The sequence below is a fragment of the Calonectris borealis genome, chromosome 2, assembly GCF_964195595.1.
Source record: "Calonectris borealis chromosome 2, bCalBor7.hap1.2, whole genome shotgun sequence".
NCBI classification, from domain to species: domain Eukaryota; kingdom Metazoa; phylum Chordata; class Aves; order Procellariiformes; family Procellariidae; genus Calonectris; species Calonectris borealis.
This window is the reverse complement of record NC_134313.1, coordinates 73,945,715-73,966,753: the sequence shown is the minus strand read 5'-3', so window position 1 is coordinate 73,966,753 and position 21,039 is coordinate 73,945,715. Positions and strand designations below refer to the sequence as shown.

Genomic DNA, 21,039 nt, shown 5'->3' with positions numbered 1-21,039 from the left:
GGCGCCCGCCCCTTCCCGCGCAGCGCCGGGCACGGCCGCGGCTCCGGCCGCCGCTGGCAGGGGGCGACGCGCCGCTGCCGCCACAGGCGAGGGCGCGGAGAGACGGGCGGCGCTGTCGGGGGGTGTAGTGCCGCCGCGCGGCTCCGGGCACGGGCGTGCGCCCAGCCCGGCGGGGAAGGGGAGTTGTCGGCTGGGAAGGGTGCTGGGAAATGTAGTTCCGCGCCGGGAGAGCCGGCGGCCGCGCGCTCGCCTGCGGCAGGGCCTGTCGGAGCGGCGAGGGGGTGTCCCGGAGGTCCTTTATCCCGTCCTTCCCGTTTCGGTTACCGCCGAGCGCGGGCCGAGACTTCCCAGCGCCTTCGTTACTTTTGCTGAAGGCGGCTGCCAAGTGCTGGAGCTTGAAAGAGCCCAGCAGCACGCTTCACATCCTCATCCCCACCCCAGCAGTGCAGCCCTATCGCAGCTCCGTCAAACGGTCTCCTGTCCCTACTGCTGCTTTAGACTCTGGAAGCTGAAAATACTCGGAAATTTGCAGTGTCATTGCAAGGTGGAGAGCAAGACAGGTTAGACCAGCTGGAGAATGTTGTCTTGTCTGAACCTGCTCTGGTATCAAATTATTTAACAGGGAAGAATCTGCGCTTTTACTAGGAATTAGGCCCACTGAAAAAGTAGTTGTTCCGTCTGGTTTTTTAGACCTGACATTTGTGACATTATGTTGCATCAAATGTTTTTTGCAAATAATCTAGGGAGGGGCTAATTTCCCGCATCTGGCGTACACCATTCTGTGGCCATGAATGAGGGTGACAGCTAACATCTTACAGGGGGTCTAAATGCCTCTGTAATAAACATGCTTGGTTTGAGCAAGTTTTCTGATGGCTGGAATCCACGACATTTGAACTAGCTCAGTGCTGGCACTGCACTACTCAAACAGTTTTCCTTTCACAGCTTAACACAACCTTTCATCGGGTACTAAAGCTATTGGTAACATTACCATAAAACCCCCAAAGGGATCTTCCTCTTTCTTCTGAAAGAGAGATGCAGCGTATCCTCTACAACATATTACAGAGGTTATATGCCTCTGAACATGTGAAAAGTGCATAGATATGGGAATTTGATTCTCCCCGCCCCCCTTTTTTTTTCCCTTTTAGGATTTAGATGCAAGTTTAACATTATGTAACTTCATGGTAGATTTGTGTCCACCAGGACTTTGCTGGAGCGTTTCTTGCATGATGCAGATGTCTAAAAGCTGAAATTACCCTGAGCACTGTTGTTTTTAACTTGTAAAATGGGAATACAACTGTTCATAGCCCAGCTTTTAAAGGCAGAGCAATATAAAGACAAGAGACTATAGCTGAGACCTATCCCTATGATCATCCCAAGGAGGAAAGGTAGAGGTTTTTCCACACACTTTCCATACTGCATTGCATCCTACAGCTGTAGGTAGGGCTGGGCCCAGCCAGTTTCTTAGAGTCTTTGCATTGCGGTCCCGACTTTTCCAGCTGCAAAGCCTTTCCTGCCAGTCACACACCCATTCGTGCTTAGAGAGTTCCCTCTTGGCTCCTGCAGCTCCTTGTTTTCCGTTGCTGAAAGGATCACATGTAGGTTCAACAAAGGGCTTTGATATTATGCAGGAGACGCATTTATAGACCTACAGGTACCTCATTTGATCCTGATGGTGATGAGGCATTACAAGCAGTTGTCCATATGAGAAGCTTTTATTGCACCTTAAAACGATACCATCACTCGCTGCTCTTTGATCGGATAAGATCTGCCTCCTGGCAGGGTGTTGAAATAGGTAACAAGTATGCATCCATACCTGAACCTTTTCTCTTCAGTTCCTGCAGAGCAGAGGAAGCATGCCAAGAAGAGACTCTAATGGCTCATTATAACACATTTATTGCATTAAAGTTCAATTAGCAAGTATCAATTAAGATTTACACGGGGGGGGGGGGGGGGAGGTGAGAGTACAAATCCTTCTGTCAGATAAACAGAGACACCAGCAAATCAAATCTTCACAGGCACATCCTTATTTCTTTGATTTTTCGTAACAGGCAGTCATGTTCTTCAGGAATAGAAATTAATGTCATCTCTTTGACTTGAGTGAAGCTATAACTATTGATTTACATAAGCTGAGGATTTGGTCCCTACTGTAGAAAAGCTTTTCCTTTCCAATTCTGTGTTTCACTATTCATTATAAACAGCTAAGCAGATCAGAAATAAAATTAAAAAAAAACAAACCACAAAAACCCCACAATGCAATAAAATGAAGATTTCTAACTCATGTATTACCAGAACATGAACACTTAAGAATAGGGACATGACCATAAACACCAGAAAACAATCTCTGAGGTGACAGCTGGGCCAGGATGTGTGATCTTCACAAGAGACAGCTCAAGCTCTGAAAAGTTAATTCCACAACAGATTTCAAACAGCAACTGCAGCCTTAAAAGCTGGTTTTGTTTAAAATTTGAGATGTTATATGGTTCTCAATTAGATGCCGGTTTAGGTATAAGTTACACTGATATATTGCGGTTTAGGCATTTTTAAGGCCATGGATAAGTAGTGCACCTCAGGGTCCTATACTACCAAAAATTCTCCAACAGTCCCTTTGGATATATTTTTACTATTAGTAATTCTTCAAGGGCGAAGAGGGCAGCAAAGGAATGCTTTTGTGTCAATGTAGGAAACATGTATGTGCCTAAAAGTACACGTGGTAAGTGCTGATAGTCCTCAGTGCTCTCTTATGTAGAGGGGAATATAAAATGAGGTATTAACTAGTAAGAGAGAAGCTTGCAATTTCTGCCTGCTACTGCACTAGCACCCATGATTTTGTGCACTGAACTGAAGCTTCTCCCCTTCAGGAGACCCCAGTCACCCACAGTTCTTATTCACTCGATGTGCAGGCAGCACAGCCCAAAGTTACAAGCTGCCTTACACATGGTACCAAAATACTGGGTACTGAGGTGGCCATGAAGCAGAGGAGGCGGACAACGCTAGCAACAGCAGGTTAATGATGATTTATACCTGAAATAGCATGAAACTATGAAATAACTCAGTAACGAAGCCACAAGGTGTCAGCACTGGCCTGTGCATTTAGAAAATAAACTCTCCCTGCTTGAGAGACTTTTTGTTTGTTTTAACCTGTGTTACTGAACACTTGGTGAACGTTCAGTTGAGGTTAATCTCACTTAATTAATTCACCTCAGTTTAATGACAAAGTAATATCCTCTTCAGATGAATGAAAAATACTCAATGTAAACTACTATAATTTCAATAGTAGCAGGACCAAAGAAAAAAAAAATGTCATCTTTAGAGTTCATCATTAAGATATAAACTTAGTGTCTTTAGGTCATTGGCACATACCTTTGTATTTTGGGCTAAAGAAAAACTCCTTTACGCAGATCAACTGCTAAGGTGAGATGACTCCAAATTAAGTGTCATTTACAAAATAGTGGTAAAAAAAATTGAAAACCAGCTCTTGGGAACACAGGCTCTGGTTGTGTACCCAGTGATTATAGCAGTGACCAACTTTATTGCAGTAATATCTCAGTTCAATGTCTCAGTTAAAGTACAGGGTACTATCAGCAGTGCTATACTTGAATGATTCACATAGAAGACTGAATCTTGTTCAGTTAACAAGGGGAGTGAAATGCATGGTTGTAAGGCAGAGCAGTCAATAGCACCAACACAAAGATGTTCACTCAGTGGGCCAGCATGCAAAACACAGCACCAGTAAGACCTTGGGATGAACAAAATCCAGAGCACTACCTTGCAGGGTTAGCCCACATGGTAACTGCCTGCATGGAACAGGAATTGGATATCAAGAGATCCAAGTAACAGAAGAATATTTTGGCAGCGTCAGGTTTGTGACAAAATGCCTTACCAGTCCATCAAATGTTACATAGCACAAACAGAATATAATTTAGGACCCTCTATTGAGTATATTTAAGGCCTCTATTGATCATAATCACTTGGATAGTGCACGAGTAGCTGACACACACAAGACCCATCCTTTCTTGCAGCCTGCAACTACAGGGTAGCAACACTACAAGCACAGCAAAGAGAGCACACAGTGTAAAAGCAATACATTTCTTGGTGCCTTGAACCAACTCTTCTTCTCAGTCCACCAACAAGGACCTAAAATACCTGCTCAAACCTGGGAGATCTCAGAAATTGAAGCATCCCTGTTTGAGAGACTTCTACAGCTGCTTTTGCTTGCTGAGTATTATGGGAGTTCCTCCTCTCTGTTCCCCATCTCTAACATTTTTGCATCTTCTTCTTTTCTGCAAAAGCCTGTTCTGACTGCTTCAGGAGCGGCTCTGTCTGGCCAAGCATCACTGTCTGGGCAGTGACGACAGTAGATAAAGAACACCCAAATTTGTAAGATTGGCAACTTGATTATAGTCGCATCAAGTAGGTTACAAAGTCACAGCAGTAGAGGTCACCACAGGAACCTCTACATTCTGCTTACTTATAGTAGGTGACAATTGCGTCAATACTTTGTTAAAATACAGATGATTACATTTATTTACAGCTTCACTGTGATTCTGATAGTGAAAAAAAAAAATTTAGTCCCCCACATTCGTTAATTTGCTGCTGTGACCAGCCTCACTGACTTGTATGGAATTACTCAGGGTAATAAATTCAAGCCCATGGCACAGGAACAAATTGTTAACACAGGGCAGCAGCAAAGACTTCTTTAGCCTCACAGAGACCTTTTTTTTCCCCTTTTATAAATGCCATACCACACATTTTCTTAGACTAAAACCGCATTTATTATAACAGGTTTATAAATGTTGTGGTCTGTCACTGTCAAATAGCTAACAAGGCTCACTTGAACACCAACATTTAGTATAAAACAGATGTTACAAAGCAATATTTTAGGGCATGCACTGATTGTAAAGTAATCCTGTAGGTCACCGTAATTTCATTATGTATTCATTCAGTGTTATTTTTCTGAAAAAGACTAGTGGATGAATACGAAGAAGTTTGACGATTACTTCTGGACCACAAAACCCCAGTTCTGCACTCCTACCCGACCAAATGCTCATTGGCTTCATATAGATGCTAGGTATTGGCATACGGAACAGAGCTTAGCATAAAGAATGCAGAACACCGCTTAGCACTATAGTTGCAAGTTGCTTATGTGTAAGTTTTATCTATGTATTTATTAGTCTTGAGAATGCTGAACAAAGTCAAAAGGTAGAGATGACATTTCAGGTTCAACCATTACACTTCATATAATTCAAAACAAAGTGGCAAGGGTTAACATAGTTATGACCCTGCTTACTTGCAAAGAGGTTAAACCAAACCAAACTCAGGATATATTAATCAGAAATGCCAAGGCATACTAGGCATCTGTTTTAACCTAAACAGAACTCATGATACTTCAAATATGCTAGCAAAATATATCTGCCTAAATAAAGGCTGGGGACATCACACACAAATATCAGGGTCCCACCATTTCATTAGTTAATAGGTTTGGAATTTCATCTTTGACTATCTGTGTCAGGACTTGAATGATACTTCCAGCTTTAGAGAAAATCTGTTTTGGTAATTTTTTCTATTTCAATTTTTATCACTGGTTTTATATCACCAACTGTGAAAAACTGAAGGAGAAATCATTGCTTTATATGTGAGCAGTCCAATATTGCAGAAACAGGTATCATATTTTGTACTTAAATAATGAGATTTTTTTCCTCCTACATTTAAATACGGCATCTGTGCTTCCTTTCTCATTATCCTAACACTCTCTACGACAATATCTTCTTGACTTATTGAACTTATCGTCATTTCATCTTGTTTGGGAAAAAAAAGTAAATAATGCTGTAAAAACACTAACGTGAGTCTAATTTTTGTACCGAAGAAGGTGACAAAATGTTAGTATATAAAAACTGCAAACATAATACCCTAGCAGGTAACATCTCAGGTTTCTATATATTCTTCTGGATCACTCTGCTCCCCAAAAAATCAGCTAGGAATCAGGGAACATGTAGGATTCTGTGTTTTGTCTTCTTTTATCTCCAAAGCAGAGTCTACTTTTTTGTTTTTAAACACTCTTGTCTAATTCTCAGATTTAACACATACACAAAAAAATACCTTCAGCAAATTTACATTGCTTAAATATTAATTCTGGGAAGAATATTTTTCATTAATCTAAACTTTGCAGATCATTGTTGTGAAAAATCAGCAAGAATATTTTTATTCCTTGGCACACAACCTAAGTGAATTGTTCCTTTATTTAGTCTTCTACTAATACCATCTTATGAAATTGAACTGAATGATGTCAAGCTTAAGAGAGAGATGTGAAACTAAATTAGGCAACACGTTGCAATCACAAATTGTCATAAGATGTTCACTGCCCTGAGTAGGCTTTGGCGCCATAAAAGACTTGCAGCTGCTCGGCACTTTTGAAAAATCCAATTAGTTCTTTAAAAATGTAAACATGAATTTGAGTAAGTATCATTTAGCAACAGCTCAGAAAAGTACTGCTACCAGGTAATGCTGTAATGCTCTAGTTTGTAGAGAGCACAACACCTTTACAGAAAGTTTCTTAAGAGTGCCATATAAAAGTTCACCCTGTAAGGACATTCCTAAAATGAAAACTAGCCTATAAGGAGCAGCAGCTGTTCTAAAATATGGGCTGTGAAGTCCTGCACGTGTTCCAACCTCACGTCGGTTTGAAAGAACATTTTACTTAGATAAGAAACACAGGGCAAAAGCAACAGTTGTGAAAGACTATGAAGCTGCGTCAGGTTGGAGTTCAGATGGGACATTAGGAAAAGGTTCTTCACTGAGAGGGTGGTTGGTCACTGGAACAGGCTCCTCAGGGAAGTGGTCACAGCACCAAGCCTGTCAGAGTTCAAGGAGCACCTGGATGACGGTCTTAGTCATATGGTTTAGTTTTAGGTAGTCCTGCAAGGAGCACTCGATGATCCTTATGGGGCCCTTCCAACTTGAGATATTCTATGAGTCTATGAGTGCAATTCAAACTACTTAGCAATTCAAGAAAAAAAAATCTGCCCCTTTCCTTATGGCAGATTCATTGCTATTGCCAATTCAAATCACAGATTTTCAAAGAAAGTAATGTCTTTTCAGTCTGCTTTTTCACACCTATCAGCTCCACAAGCTGCACACGTCCTCCTTGACATTTCAAAATTACACTGGTTTTGCCTCACTATCTGAGCCCAAATTAGATAAGTTAAATAACCAAGTTCAAGCATACATAATTTTACCAAATCCACTATAAAAAATAAAAAAAAAAAAAAAAAAAGGAAGTTACCCAAGTGATTATTTCATACTAATAAAACAGGTTTAGGCAGTGAAGGTTTACCTAGATCTTACTCTATATCTGCAAAAATCAGATACCTTGCCATATAAATTGCACAGAAATAACTAGACACAAAAAAAAAGATGTGGTGAAAAGTTGGCATATGGTCACTAAATATAAATTATTCTCTTTTGATTAATTTTTGTACTCAGGAAATTGAGATTTTTTAAAAAACCTTCCAGTTAGATCCATATCTGTGCTGGGCAGGCTGTGGGGGAGCTGCATTAGACCCTAACACACCATTACAGAAATACTGATAATGAAATTGTAATTAGGGAAATAGACAATGTACAATGAAAGCTGTTAAAAAAAGATGTAGAGCCTCCATCTTTTGATACTCCAACTGCCGCAGCAATGGTTTGTAAAATGGCCAGTGAGCAGGTACATATGCAGCAGCCGACTGCCACTACTGCCTACAGGGTCTTGACAGGTTTTCATACCTACGAAGGCAAGACCAAGCCTCTCGCTCTTACTTTGGAGTTTGATGGGAGTACACATCTTGAGGCATAGTCTGACCTTGTGCCCACATCAGCCCTTACACAGCTAGGGCCTGCATAAAAGCTAAATTCGCATTAAGGTCAGACTCTGTTCCTTCTATTCACATCAACACTTGCTTGTGATTAAGAGTGCCGGACGTGCTCTGCCACATATAAACTCATGCAAAAATAGGAAGTATGCCAAAACCATTAGCCCTTCCTTGTCATTCAGCCTTACTACCAGTCTCTTCACTCTTCCATCCCAAACTGTTTGAGGTCGCCTATGCCTCACTGTGTAGCATTCAAGCAGGCTGCTTCGTCCGTTCATTACACGCCGTGGAGTCAGGGCTGAAACGGAGGATGCCAATTCATGCAAGTTATGCACATGCACAGCTCCATGAAGTACCGAAACAACTGTAATATTTAAACCTCTTTCAACTTCCATCATAAATCTAAGGCTCTATACCAAGTCATACTTCATATAAAATATTAGCACTCTCACAATAGTTATCTATGAAAATGAGTGATATTAGATCTTCTGTAATTCTGTAATTGCATGAGATACATGTTTCCTTCTCCTAAAGCTATTACCGACTGTACTTTTCTTCGGGGAAACTAGTTGGAGATATTAAAAAAAAAAAGTACACCTGCTACACAGTGTGGCAAACAAAGGCATTATAAAATGCAATTTAAATGCTAATAAAAGTTATGAAGTTTGTGTATAAGCTTTAATTCTGCCTCTAGAGTACAGCATGGTGCAAACTTCCGGTGGCCCCAGAAGAGATCAGAAAGGCCAGACAGGGGCCTGTTCTCTAGGGGGAAAATAACTTGCTTCTTTGTAAATATCTGATGCACTGGATGGTTGGGAAAATAAGGAGAAGACGGACAAAAATTAGGGAGACCTACGTCTTCCCTTAAACTTATAGCAAAGTTTAAGGGAAGTTTTAAACTTAAAGGAAGTAAATAAGCTTATTTACTTACAGATAACTGAAGTATCATCAATGACACATATTTCTAATTGTGACGTGGATAATCATGAAGACAGCTGCGTGTCAGTCCTCCTTACCCACTAACTCCTCTTCACAGCTGGACTAAGACTCTCAGGATCACCTCGCTAAATAGCCTAAGGCATCTGTGGAAATGGGGACGGGACATAGGCTACTGACAAGGAGCACAGCACTTTCGGAGGAAGACTAGACATGAACACTTACAGTAAGAACAACATGCACAGTTTGGCAAAAGAAGATATGGATATTTAAGTGATTTGGTATAGGATGGGTCGTGCTGTTTGTTATTTCCATTTCGCAGTAGCCATTGAGTACGTGGAGGCAGTTACAGGGCTCTTCTCCTTGGTTCAGACCCAGGATATGGTGCCCCAAGCGAGCTTCAAAACCGCTGCCTGGGTTTGCTGATGTACACCACGCTCCAGTCATTCTCTAATCCCTGTGTTGAAGACTGGAAAAGTCAGTGCCAAACACAGCTTTGACAACTTTTAACCCAATCTGGGGGTTTCCTCAGATTAGGGAGGCCACAGGTGTTTATTTTCTTGCTATCCAAGTATTGCAAAAAACAATCAAGAAGGACAAGAAGGCCACAGAGGGATTTAAAACTTTTCTCATCAAGAAGTTCTCTTTCAAAACCAGAGTATTTCCCATATAATAATAGAATTTTGAAGAAAGCATCACCCTGTATACAATGACATTACCAGATCAGCTAGGCTTTTTTTTGGGGGAGGTGAAATCAATTAGCAACTAGGAGTACCTCACCTATACATAAAAATATACATAGTTATTTGATTCCAGCAAAGAAAAAAATGACTTTCCAAAAGTCTGTCCTCTCCACTTATTTTTCCCTTCTTTCCTATCCTATTTATTATTAATGTCATTTCAGGCCTAGCTTATTATTTGTAGCAGGGTATTAGTCGGACACTACAGTCAAAAAACAAGGTCCCTTTGCAATAGGCACCATCACAAATATAAACAGCTGATTTCTCTTCCAACTAACTTACAAACTTTAAGTATAAAACATTCTAGATAAGATGGACAGAATGAGCAGAGGGTGATAATATGGTCAACGTAACAAGCAATGGTCACAACTGAATCTTGTTCTGCATGGGAAGAACATATTCAAGGACATTAATTAATGCCTTATGGTCTTTGCCAGTCCTATCTTTCCAATTAATAATCAAACTTAAATTTCTAAAGAACACCATAGTCTAAACATGCACTTTCTAAACTCTGTGCCTCGGTATTAGGTCACCCCACAGCAAGTAATTCTCAAAATAAAAGCACTTTGGAAATATGTTCCTTTACAGCTGCTTGCTAGTAGTCACCATAAAGAAACTAAAAATGATTTGATGTGGAGAAGGAAATGTCTCCCTCCTTTTCCAAACGAGACCTTTTCCTCTAGCTTGTATTGGTACCTGTTAACTAGAAAAATTAAAAAAAAAATTTGAAATGCCATAATCACTTAAGCCATAATCACTTAAAAATTACTTTGAAGAAAGTTACTTTGTAATATCTTTGTATAACAGGGATCAATCCTGCTTTTCAATATTAGAAAGAAAAAAAACAAAACACATGAAAACCAAAATACCTTCCATGGCAAGTTACTATGCCCATTCAAACGTTAAGACTTACCAAGTATCATACAAAGTTTAATACCTCTGAGTTAAAGCCTTTTCATTTCTCTTATGGCTTTTTTCTTCTCATATTTCTTTCCAACTAGTAATTTCTAAGCACTTGTACCTTCTGTTTGTCAACTTGAATCTCATATTCCTGCTTTTCCCAGTTTGAAGACAAACTCAGTGCTAAACTCAACCATTGGTTGAAATGCCAAAGAATAGATTGTTTTGCTGCTTGTGGCCTTTTATTTCCTCCCATTTGATTAGAAATACTTAATTAGTGCTAATTAAGTACTTTGAAGCTTGGGTGAAAGTTTTTATAGAAGCGCACATTTCTGCTAATACTTCAACAAGAGAAGAACACAATGACAAAAACCACTGACAAATAAACTGAAAAAAGAAGAAAAAAAAAAAGTAATTTTTACCCTAATTGAGAACATGGGTACAGCTGAAGACTGAAGCAGTTTATACTTTGCAGCAGACATATCCTTAAGCAGCTCTGCCTCTGCTCTGAATTTGCTGTTGTTTTAGAGCCTGAACTTTAAACCTTTAAACCACGTCTGACTCCAAGTAAGTGGAAAGCAGCTCTATGGGTGTTGCACGTTTTCCTTGGTATTATTATTGCCACCTTTATCATACCTCTGTGCCTGGGCCCAGCCAGAGTATCCTAAATCCAGCAGTGTATTAAAAAAGAAACGAGGAGCCAAAACGGGTTTCTATCCTACTTCAGTACCTTTCAATTATTAGATTAGCCCTTTAGTGGGTAATCAGGTAAATACCTGAAACTAAACCAGTAAATACAAGGCCATAAACTAAAGCAACCCCAAGGCTACTTTAAATAGCTGTGATCTCTGAGAAGGAACTGCACTATCTCAGCTGCCTGAGCTGAAATTAGCACACAGGAGAAAGAATTTCCCCTAATGATTTCTTCACTTCACCTGGTTGCTGAATGTAAAACTCATTATCCAAAGCTTCAGCTGTCTGCTTCAGCCAATCTTAAGGCTAAATTTTACAGCTATCATGGACGAAAGCAGACCTTCCTTACTAGCTGGTCTCCACTATGTATTTCGTCAGAGGATGAGTAGGTTATCCAACTTGAGAGAAGTAATTTATACTAAATAAAGCTACTATATGCACTTTTAAAGTTCACTTCATTCTGAATTTTTCTTCCCCCTCCTGAATTCTAGTCCAGCAATCTTAAGAGAACAAATTCTTAAAGACATCAATGAAAATATATATTACTAAGCAATCTTTCTTTTGAAATAGGGATAAAGTGTTTGTGATGGAGATAAATTCCTCTTCAAACCTAATTCATATACTTTAAACATAGATTTGGAGAATCCTGAGCCTAAAAAAAATCACAAGAAAATGCCTACAAACTTCAGTCTGTGAATAATGATGCAAACCCAGCAAAGCTAGTTAATCTGTTTATGCAGCAGTGAAAATAGAAATGAGATCCGTCACATACTTTACCAGATCCTATGTTACAGAGTCCCCAGGTGTACCATATTAGATCGAACTTTGCTACAATTCAAATTTTAATTCTATTTAAATAGAATTTTAATGCAAGTTGGGAAGTGAATGAGCAACCTTATCTAAGCACATTTGACTACTACATGTATACGTGTCATACATTTCCTACTATGTGAAGAACAGAAATTCTCCAGGAGAAATCAAAGTTTTTCATAATATTCTGTGGCTCATAAATACCTTTTGACACTTTCCATTTCAGTAATATTTAGCACTCATCTTTGTAATATTTATTGGTGTTAAAAAATCTAATATATTTCCTCTTTAGCTCATCTTTTTCCACAGTAACTACATTTTAGCAATGGTTTGATGAAACTAAAGTTGCTGGTCTTCTTATTAATCCCTATCTTTCCTTACAAATAATCTCAATTATATTTCCATTTCTTTGTAAGTTAACACCAGCTGCCCATATTCACCTTTAACATGAATGGGATATACAGGCATACAACACAGAAAAACAGATTACTTCATACTACTACACAACTGCTTAAAAACATATTTACGTGTCAGCAATATTACAGTTTTTTCACAAAAAGAGAAAAAATGGATTTAATCTATTGGGAGGACGTCCTATGGCTTCTTGGGAACTTCTATATTCTCTATGTTTTACATCTGTTTTTCCTATGTATAGAGAATTTACATTACTGTATTCTCCCTTCCTCTTGTTTAAATAACTTTATATCTCACTCGTAAAAGAAGTAGCCATTTCTTTCAAGAAGGCTGTTGAAACACTATCGTTATAAAGACATTCATCACCTCTTTTCCATTGAAAAAAATCATGTTAATGCTTGATTATGCAAGTTTTGGAAAGTACCAGAGCAAGTAAACCTTGATAAATATAAAAAAATCTGGGAGAACTGTCCATTACTGAAGGGCAGGTTTTATACTGCTGTGTTGGTACCCTGATCTTAAGTTCAGAAGTTGCACTTGAAGTTGTGCTGTCTGCACCAGAACCACCAAACAGCATTATAATGTTTTCCCAAATTTGCTTTTTGGGAGCAATTTGGAAGGCAATTTTGTTATTTGATAAGATGTCAATCACTAGATTTGCCTAAACACACAGACACCCCTCCCAAACACACATACGCACACACGCACGCACATTGATTTTACAAAAGTCTCCTTTTCTTTAAGCAAGTAGTCACAACACTGAAAATATTCTCCTATGTGTTCACTGATTATTCTGAAATGATTTGTCACCACTCTGCCACTCAAAGGAGATGGTTATTTCATTCTTCTGAGAAGCTAACTATGTTCAAAAGCAGCTCGATGATGATGGTGGTGTGATATAAATGCCAATAGAAAAATGCATCATCCATCCGTATAGCAGTCCATCCTGAGAAACTTCCACTGATGAATTCTTGCTGTTTTCCATCAGTCACGGGGTTCCCATCAATAAATAGAAGGTCAGTGCAACAATGAGGAGCAAGCAGAATGGAGAAGAGAAGGTCTGATAGGCAGCTGATGGCATGAAAATATCTTCATACTTGTAAATACTGACAACACGCTCTGATACAGGCGGTGAGTCTATATCATGACGAGTTATAGAACCTTTAATAGGTAAGGGCAGAAAGAAATAACATCAGATGCATTTTTTCTATAACTCTACCAAAGAAACAGGTAGAAAGCCAAGTAATTTTCAAATCTACAAGAGCATGCAATATTACAGGGTCAGTAAATAGGGTCATCTCTCTGCTTTCTGAAATTAAACTTCTGAATAAAACAAGTGAAATTCAAGCAAACGATAAACATCCTTCAAAGGAATTCAGAACTTCTAGTTATGAATTATCCTTACCTAAATTTATCTTTGGGGAGTGGGGATAATAACCACATAACGAAGAAAACACGACAGGTAGGACTATTATTTATTTCTGTCTATCTGTTTTAAGCCTCATGCTGCCAGAATTTTAGTTCATTTTAAAAAAGGGGGACTAGTAAGAATAGTGGAATTGAAAGACATTTATCAGTTTTGGCATCCCAGTTCTGTCAGAAGCATGGAAATCAACCTACCCTGAATTGCTGGACCCCAGGCAAACAGATAGTACCAACTCAAGTGCAGATCTACGATGGTTTCTTCTCGGGGAACATACACAGGACGCTTGAATCGACACGTTACACGATTGTTTTCAAAAACCCCTTCTTCATCTCTAGCAGGATTTCTCTGAATTTCTTTAGCCCACTGACCGACATTATAGAAGTGCTGTATTCGGACTCTTCCGTTATCATCATGAACACAAGCCATGACATCATCTCCTCCCTGCACGGTAATAACATTGGTAGAAGGAAGACAAAAGTGTCACAAAGCATTTCCTCACTTACGTATATAATTTTAATTATTAAAAACTAATCAAGGCCCGGGGCTCTCATTCCTTCTTTCTAAGTTACATATACATATACACAAATACTTGTTTCCCTAATTATGTGTCTTCAATCAGATTGAACAGCACAAAGTGGATAGTAATATTTACTTAGCCTTACTACCTCTGAATTCTCTTTTGGATCTTTCTAAGAGTTATTTTACCTAACGTATATAAGATATTTGTAAAACATGATATCACCCTGATATCACACAAGTAATTGATCAGTGGAAGGCTGTTTTCTTTTGTAATTTGTGAAGTTCTGGGATCTTGCTTCATAAAAAATGGCGGTCTTGAATCCTTAATGTGTGCAAAATCCACTGCATCAAATCATGGACAGAAATCCAATAAAATTTGGTAAAATAGAGGAGATGAATCTCCTAAATCTGGGCAAATAATAGCATAAATTCAGTCTCTTTTTTCTAATCTCTTCTCATGTTCACTTAAGGGAGCATCACTTCTTATAACTCTTGAGAGAAAAAGAAAAATGTTCAGCGTGCAGTAAGAGAATACAGAACACCATAAAATACAAGAAAAGAATAATCAATATGTGCTTCTCCACATAGTGTAAACAGCCACCAAGCATGACAATCAAGCAAAGAAACAACGGACAGAAGGAAGCGTGAGACGATTTTTTGTAGAGGTCATTCATAGAAATATTAAACCAGCTGCTAGAAGAGTTACGCAAGGTCACTGCCAAAGTGGTAGAGCACTGCATCACTCAGGGATTAATTTTAGGAGTACTATCTCATAGAAGCCTTACTATCTAGAACCGTTAAAACACTGTGCAAGTTGGATGAATGGCATTTTACTGAACACCACTGCTACAAGTATCGGTGCCATATTAAATACAGGTCCTACTTCTCCAATACTAATCTTTCTGATATGTCATGCTGATGACAGACACGATGCTTGCTAGTGTGATCGTCTCTGAGTTCTTTTTTATAGGGAGAGAAAAAGGTGCAGTTCAGCTCTGTGGGAATATTGCTATGTGGATTTGTAAAGGATGTGCCAAAAGTGAGGGAAAAAAGGGACAACTAGGCAAAACACATGCTTGAACAGTTTCTGCACCTCGGTGCTGCTGCAGGCAACCTTTCCAGCTTCTGTCTTGAGCCTGTCCTTGCTCTCCATAACTTATTTTCCAAGTTTAATTTTTATACATCTGAGCACAAATCCCTCATTCTTAAGTACAAAGAGGCAAAAGTAAAGCTGTTTTCACACAAAAAATTAAAAAGGAAAGAAAAAAAGCATTCTGAATCTCAATTAATAGAATGACATTACAAAATCCTACCTAGGCACAAAAGCCTGCAAGTGGAAAAGCGTAGTGTTATGTGAGACAAAGAAATAGGTCACAGGACTTTAAGAAAAAAACTATTGAGGACACAAAATAGGTTTTTTCCCTGAACTTCTAGCTATTTGGGCCACACCATTTTGATTAGGGCCTCCAAGGCACAGCCCACTTCTCACAGCCAGGTTGTTTTGACCCAGAGTCATTTTACCATTACAGCCTCCGTATCCCAGGACACCAAAACATCCTGGAAGTTATGAAAAAGGATGAAGTCAGCAGGGGAACAAGACAGAAAGACAGATGCTAGCTGGTTTAGTCCAGCTGACTGATGGGCATTAGATCACGTACACAACAAATTTGGAAGCAAAACCTTTTACTTTACACTTACTGCATTCTTCTTACCGGAAGCTGAGACCTAACATGTTGCTTGGTGTGCCTGGGATGAAAGGTAACGCCTGCTATCCAAGGGGCTGATGAGGTGCAGGTGGTGGGACCCTGGGATCTACTGCAGGTATACCAGAGTTACAAACTGGTAACACGATCTCTGATAGCTTGGGGCCAAATACTTGAACGTGCTGAGCTGCTCTGAAAAGCCTGTTGAGTACTTGCATTTCCAGGCATCTCAACTCTTCCCAAAATTTGGCTGTAAGACTGTTTCTCACAACATTAAAAACATGAATTGTTTCTTGTGACGTGAACTGTTCTTTATGACACAAAAGACTTCTATCTTTATTGTGTTTATTTACAGAGTCTTATTAAAACATATATAGTGACGATTGAAAAGCACCTGCCCTCACATTCCTTTTCTGTTTCTCATTTTGGGTCTGATAAAAACGTTAAGTTAGCGTGAGTCTTCCCATTTGTTTTTGTGGGTCCTAGCCCAGGACAACTAAATTCTGTATTTTTTCAGACTACTGCTTACAACTGTACAAGAAACAGTCCTGTCCTCTGACCTGTGATTTAGGACATAGGCTCAGTATCGTTTTATATACTCAGGAGTGTTTCTGTATACAAACACATTATGAACTGCATTTTAATCCTAAATATTTTACCAAGGATCACAGACAAAACATCTTTGCCTAAGTCGTCTTTTGCTCAGGTTTTTTAAAGTTCGCACAGTACATGCTCCTGTTTTACTCATTGAAACACAATGAAAAGTGAAGCTTTTGAATGAAAAAGTAAGTACAGAAATAAGCATAAAACCAAACCCAATAAAATCCAGGAGAGAGAGAAGAAGGAATTTTAACAAGCCTGCTTTCTAGAGTATGTATGTTTAAATTAGCAGGAGTAATTTTGTCACACATTTGTGGCTTCTCTGGAAAAACACACAGGTATGAAAGAAACAAAAAGATTTCCAAAGTTTAATGGTGAAAGCCATATATTGCTGAAAGTCAGATGACTTACTGAAGAATAAAATTATTTGCTATTTAGTTTCTGATGTGCCTTTTGTCCAAGTAACACTGACATAAAGCTTGACAGGACATTTCCACCTGAATTGGCTTATCCCTGAGGGCTTTTCTAATAAAAAGGCAAAAAGCTAATCACATTCAGACATTCAGAGCTGAACCAAAATACTGTTGTAATTCTCAGAGAAGAAGGGAAAGGACATGTTAGGAAGGATGAGGCAGTTTTCTGGGAGGCAGCAGGCCTGGCTTCTGCTCCCAGGGTGGCTACTGAACGGTGCTTTGTTTTCAGCAAATCAGTTTTTCCTTATATGCTCTGTTTCTGACAGTTCAAATATAAACCATTTATATCCTAGCACGTAAAAGTGTGCACATGGTCAACATGAAGAACTGTACATGTCTTACCATTTTCTTGTCTGAGGAAAATCCCACCGCCACCCAGCCATCAGTATCGGCACTCAACTCAAATTCAACATCAGCTCCTATTCTACGGTAACTTAGAAAGTAGTCACAAGTCTCCGCATTGCATCCAGGTTTACCATACCTAAATGGAATTGGAAATATAAGTAACTTTTCCTTGCAATTTCCTACTATGGAACTTAATTACATTTCTGCAAGAAAAAACTGAAAGAATGCATTTTGGTATAATGGCAGTAAAACATATTATATTATGCTATACACAAAGTACCATTAATTAAGTGTTTGCAATTATTACTCTTTCAGTGTAAGAATGTATAGTATTTAAACAGTACAGCAAGCAATTAATTACACATAGTATTACTCTGTTGACCTTCCTAGCCCTGGTTTTGTAAGAGCTGCATGAAAATACAAGAAACATGAAATAACTGTAGGTCCATAACTATGACATATATCCTTAAATAATCTAGTTTCCTCAAATAATATAGTCCATAACTACAAAGTATGTTCTTAAATAATAAACATTTATTAAAATGAATATGGAACATTTACCAAAGTCTCCAATGCAATCAGTCAGCATGTGCAAACATAAAGGTATCTGCAGTCTTATGTCAGACTGACCTGAAGCATCCCTTGGTTTTTCCACAGTCATCCACTCTGATTTTTGCAAATGGATCCACAGGAGGAGCAGTAGGGAAAGGGTAACCTGTATAATCAGAATAAATCATTACTAAATAAAATACAAGGAATAAAAAGCAATAACACTAAATAGAAAAGGTTCCATTAGCATTTACTTTGTCTGCCGATAACTGAGCTGTTCAGATGAGGGACTACTTTGTCACATACACAAACCCTTGCTCAGACAGTCCTGGGTCCAGGTATTAAAGTAACACTGATAACTGAAAACAAAAATTTTCTCAGGTTTCCTACATTCATCAAGAAGGGAGAAGGATGCCGGAGCACAGCTTTGCTACATTGAGGGCAAAAGTTAAGGCAGCAGGAACATGGAGAAATGCAGTCAACTAACAATTAGGAATCTCCACTCAGCTATCTCTTTGTGCGCTCTTAGTCCCCTGAGGAAATCCGTAAGGGAACTAAATCTGACTCCTTAGCTATAAATAACAGCATTAAGTATAAATGCAGGGCACCAGATTCAGAGCTGTAGGAATGGATAACGCAAGGACTTTATAATACATCCTCCATTGAGAAGTAAAATAAAACATGCATTGCAATAAAAGGTAAGAGAGTATCAAAACAGGGAATTGCCTGCAGTTATGACCTGCAATCACTTGTGAAGGAAGACCCAGAAGAGCCGGACAATGAGAGTTACGACTCCAAGCAATCCCCTGTCTGCGGTACGATAGTACACCAAGGAGAAAGTGTGAACATTTGCAAACAGACCTTTTCTGTCTTGGCTTGTAGAAGTTTGTGTCTGTTGCACAAACACAGATATTTTAATAGCATGTTCTTTTACTTAGCCAACTGAAAACCAAAGTGCTAGTTGTTAAATGAGAAAGTCCTCTGAAAGTGCTTCACTGAACAGGAAATAAACTGCAGTTAGTCACAGCATCTGCAAACAAACGTTTAGTCTACACAACTTTAGGCATTTGGGAGCCCTGATTCGCTTTCCTAGATTTCTGAAAATGCCAGTGGAGAGAGAAAGTATGCCGTAAACTGCAAATTACAGCCTCCACTAACCGTATCAGGGGCCTGGCTAAATTACCCAGCTTAAATATATAAAGTTGGCAAAATTTCACCGCAGTGTGTAGCGGAGCATCACCGAAACACTGGTCACAGGACATGCTATCTTCTCACTTCTTCCTCAAATGTATCAAACAACCGGTTTTCAATGCAGCTTTGCCTCAAAATTAGTTTTAACATTCTGCCATTTGTAACTTACAATAAAAAAGCCACAAAACCCAGACGCGACTACTGTATTTCTTCCCACTGAAGACATCACAGGGCATTTCGAAAACCACAAAAACCAGGACTCCTTTTAAGTTAGCAGCCCGGAAAGCTTTTCACGAGGGGGTTTGCACCTTGGAAGGCGAGCCGCCGCCGGCCTGCCCCGCTCAGCGGGAGGGGGACGGAGCCCGGACCCCCGGCCCCCGCCCTGGCTCATGCCGCGGCCCCCGGCTCTGCCGCCCGGCGTGGGCTGCCCCGGCCCCCGCCTGGGGGAGATGCCCGGGCCCGGGGGTGTCGCTGCGCCGCAGCCCGGCGGGGAGCGAGGCGCCAGGGGCTCCCCGCGGTCCCGGTCCCGGCCCCCGAGCGCCAGGGCCGGAGGCCGCCCGGGCGGAAGATGGCGGCGGGCGCTGGCCTTCGTGCTGAACGCCGCCGCCGCCCGCCCGCCGCCGCCGCCGCCACCAGCCGCCCGGCCCGGCCCTCCCACCCCCGCGCCGGGCTCGCCGCACCGGCCGCCGAGCCCCGCCTGGCCCCGCCGCCTGCCCCCGGCCGCCGCACCCTCCTCGGAGAGGTAGCGCAGGTCGTAGAACTCGCTGGCGAAGGTGCCGTACGAGGAGTCGTGGTGAGGCCGCGCCGCCTCCTCGCCGTGCTCCCCGCCGCCCGCCTCCCGCCTCCCGCCGCCCTCCTCCGCCGGGCTGGCGGCGGAGCCGGCCAGGAGCAGCAGCAGCAGCAGCCGCCGCCAAGCGCCGCGGCTCCGCACCGCCATGGCGGCGGCGGCGGCGGCGGGGCGGGGAGGCGGCGGCGCCCGAGCGCGCCTCCTGCGCGGCCGCCCGCGGGCTCCTGCGCCGCCGGCGGCGGCGGCGGAGCGGGGGAGGCGGCGGAGCGGGGGAGGCGGCGGGAGGGGCCCGGCCCCGGGGACGGGCGGTGTCGGGGGAACTGTGGGGTGGGAGAGGGGATGGTGTGGGAGGGTGTTGGGGGGAAAAGGTGTAGGGGCGGTGTTGCGCGGGAGCTGTGTGCGCGGGAGCTGTGTGGGCGGGCGGTGCGGTGTCGCCCCTAGCCCTGTTCCAGGCAAAGCCCTGGCAGCGCCGAGCCCTCCCGCTGGGACCGCTGCTGAGGGGCGCACGGCGGCCTTCCCCATTCGCCAGCTCCCCGCACTCCCTCGGCCCCACGCCGGGAGCGCCCCGCGGCCCACCCCACCCAGCAGCCGCCCCGCCGCTGGGACACCGTCCCCCGCAGGCACAGGTCTCGGGGGCCAGCACCAGGCCCTCCCCGGCCGCCCCCGTGGCCTCGATTCACCAAAACCTCTCAGCATGTGCTTCAAGAGGATGTGATAAATCCTGCTCGGTAATTGCTGGGCGAACTTATCTCTTTTCTTATTTTTTATTTTTAATGACTTCTGAGATGGGACTGAAGGCACAGCGCGACTTAACATTCGTTTCAGGTAAAACCCCATGCTAGTGAGCATTTGCTATCTGATTGCGTGTTCTTGCTTTGTATTTTATGCAATGTAACTGCAGCGATACGAATATGCTGAAAACCTGGCACAAGGAAAGAAAGCCCAGCTTGTGCCCCCAAAGTTTGCTTGGACTCTTGAGACTGGCGCTGGACTTGCAGCTAGGCATTAAGGATACGTTTGCGTTCTCGCTGTGCCGTGGTATCTACGGGTTCATGGAGGAACAATGACCTTTCGTCCCCCATGTTCGCTGAAGTGGCTCT

At 41.6% G+C, this 21,039-nt stretch overlaps 1 protein-coding gene across 1 annotated transcript; it reads right to left on the bottom strand.

Moving 5' to 3' along the window:
- Positions 1-9,401: 9,401 nt before the first annotated feature.
- FRRS1L (ferric chelate reductase 1 like) lies at positions 9,402-20,101 on the bottom strand. The gene is made up of 5 exons (XM_075142349.1): positions 19,882-20,101; positions 18,043-18,127; positions 17,410-17,548; positions 13,967-14,213; positions 9,402-13,507 (listed from the first exon to the last, which is right to left on the bottom strand). The coding sequence occupies exons 1-5, from the start codon at positions 20,087-20,089 to the stop codon at positions 13,335-13,337; spliced, it is 852 nt and encodes a 283-aa protein (XP_074998450.1). The 5' UTR covers positions 20,090-20,101; the 3' UTR covers positions 9,402-13,334.
- Between the last annotated feature and the right edge of the window lie 938 nt (positions 20,102-21,039).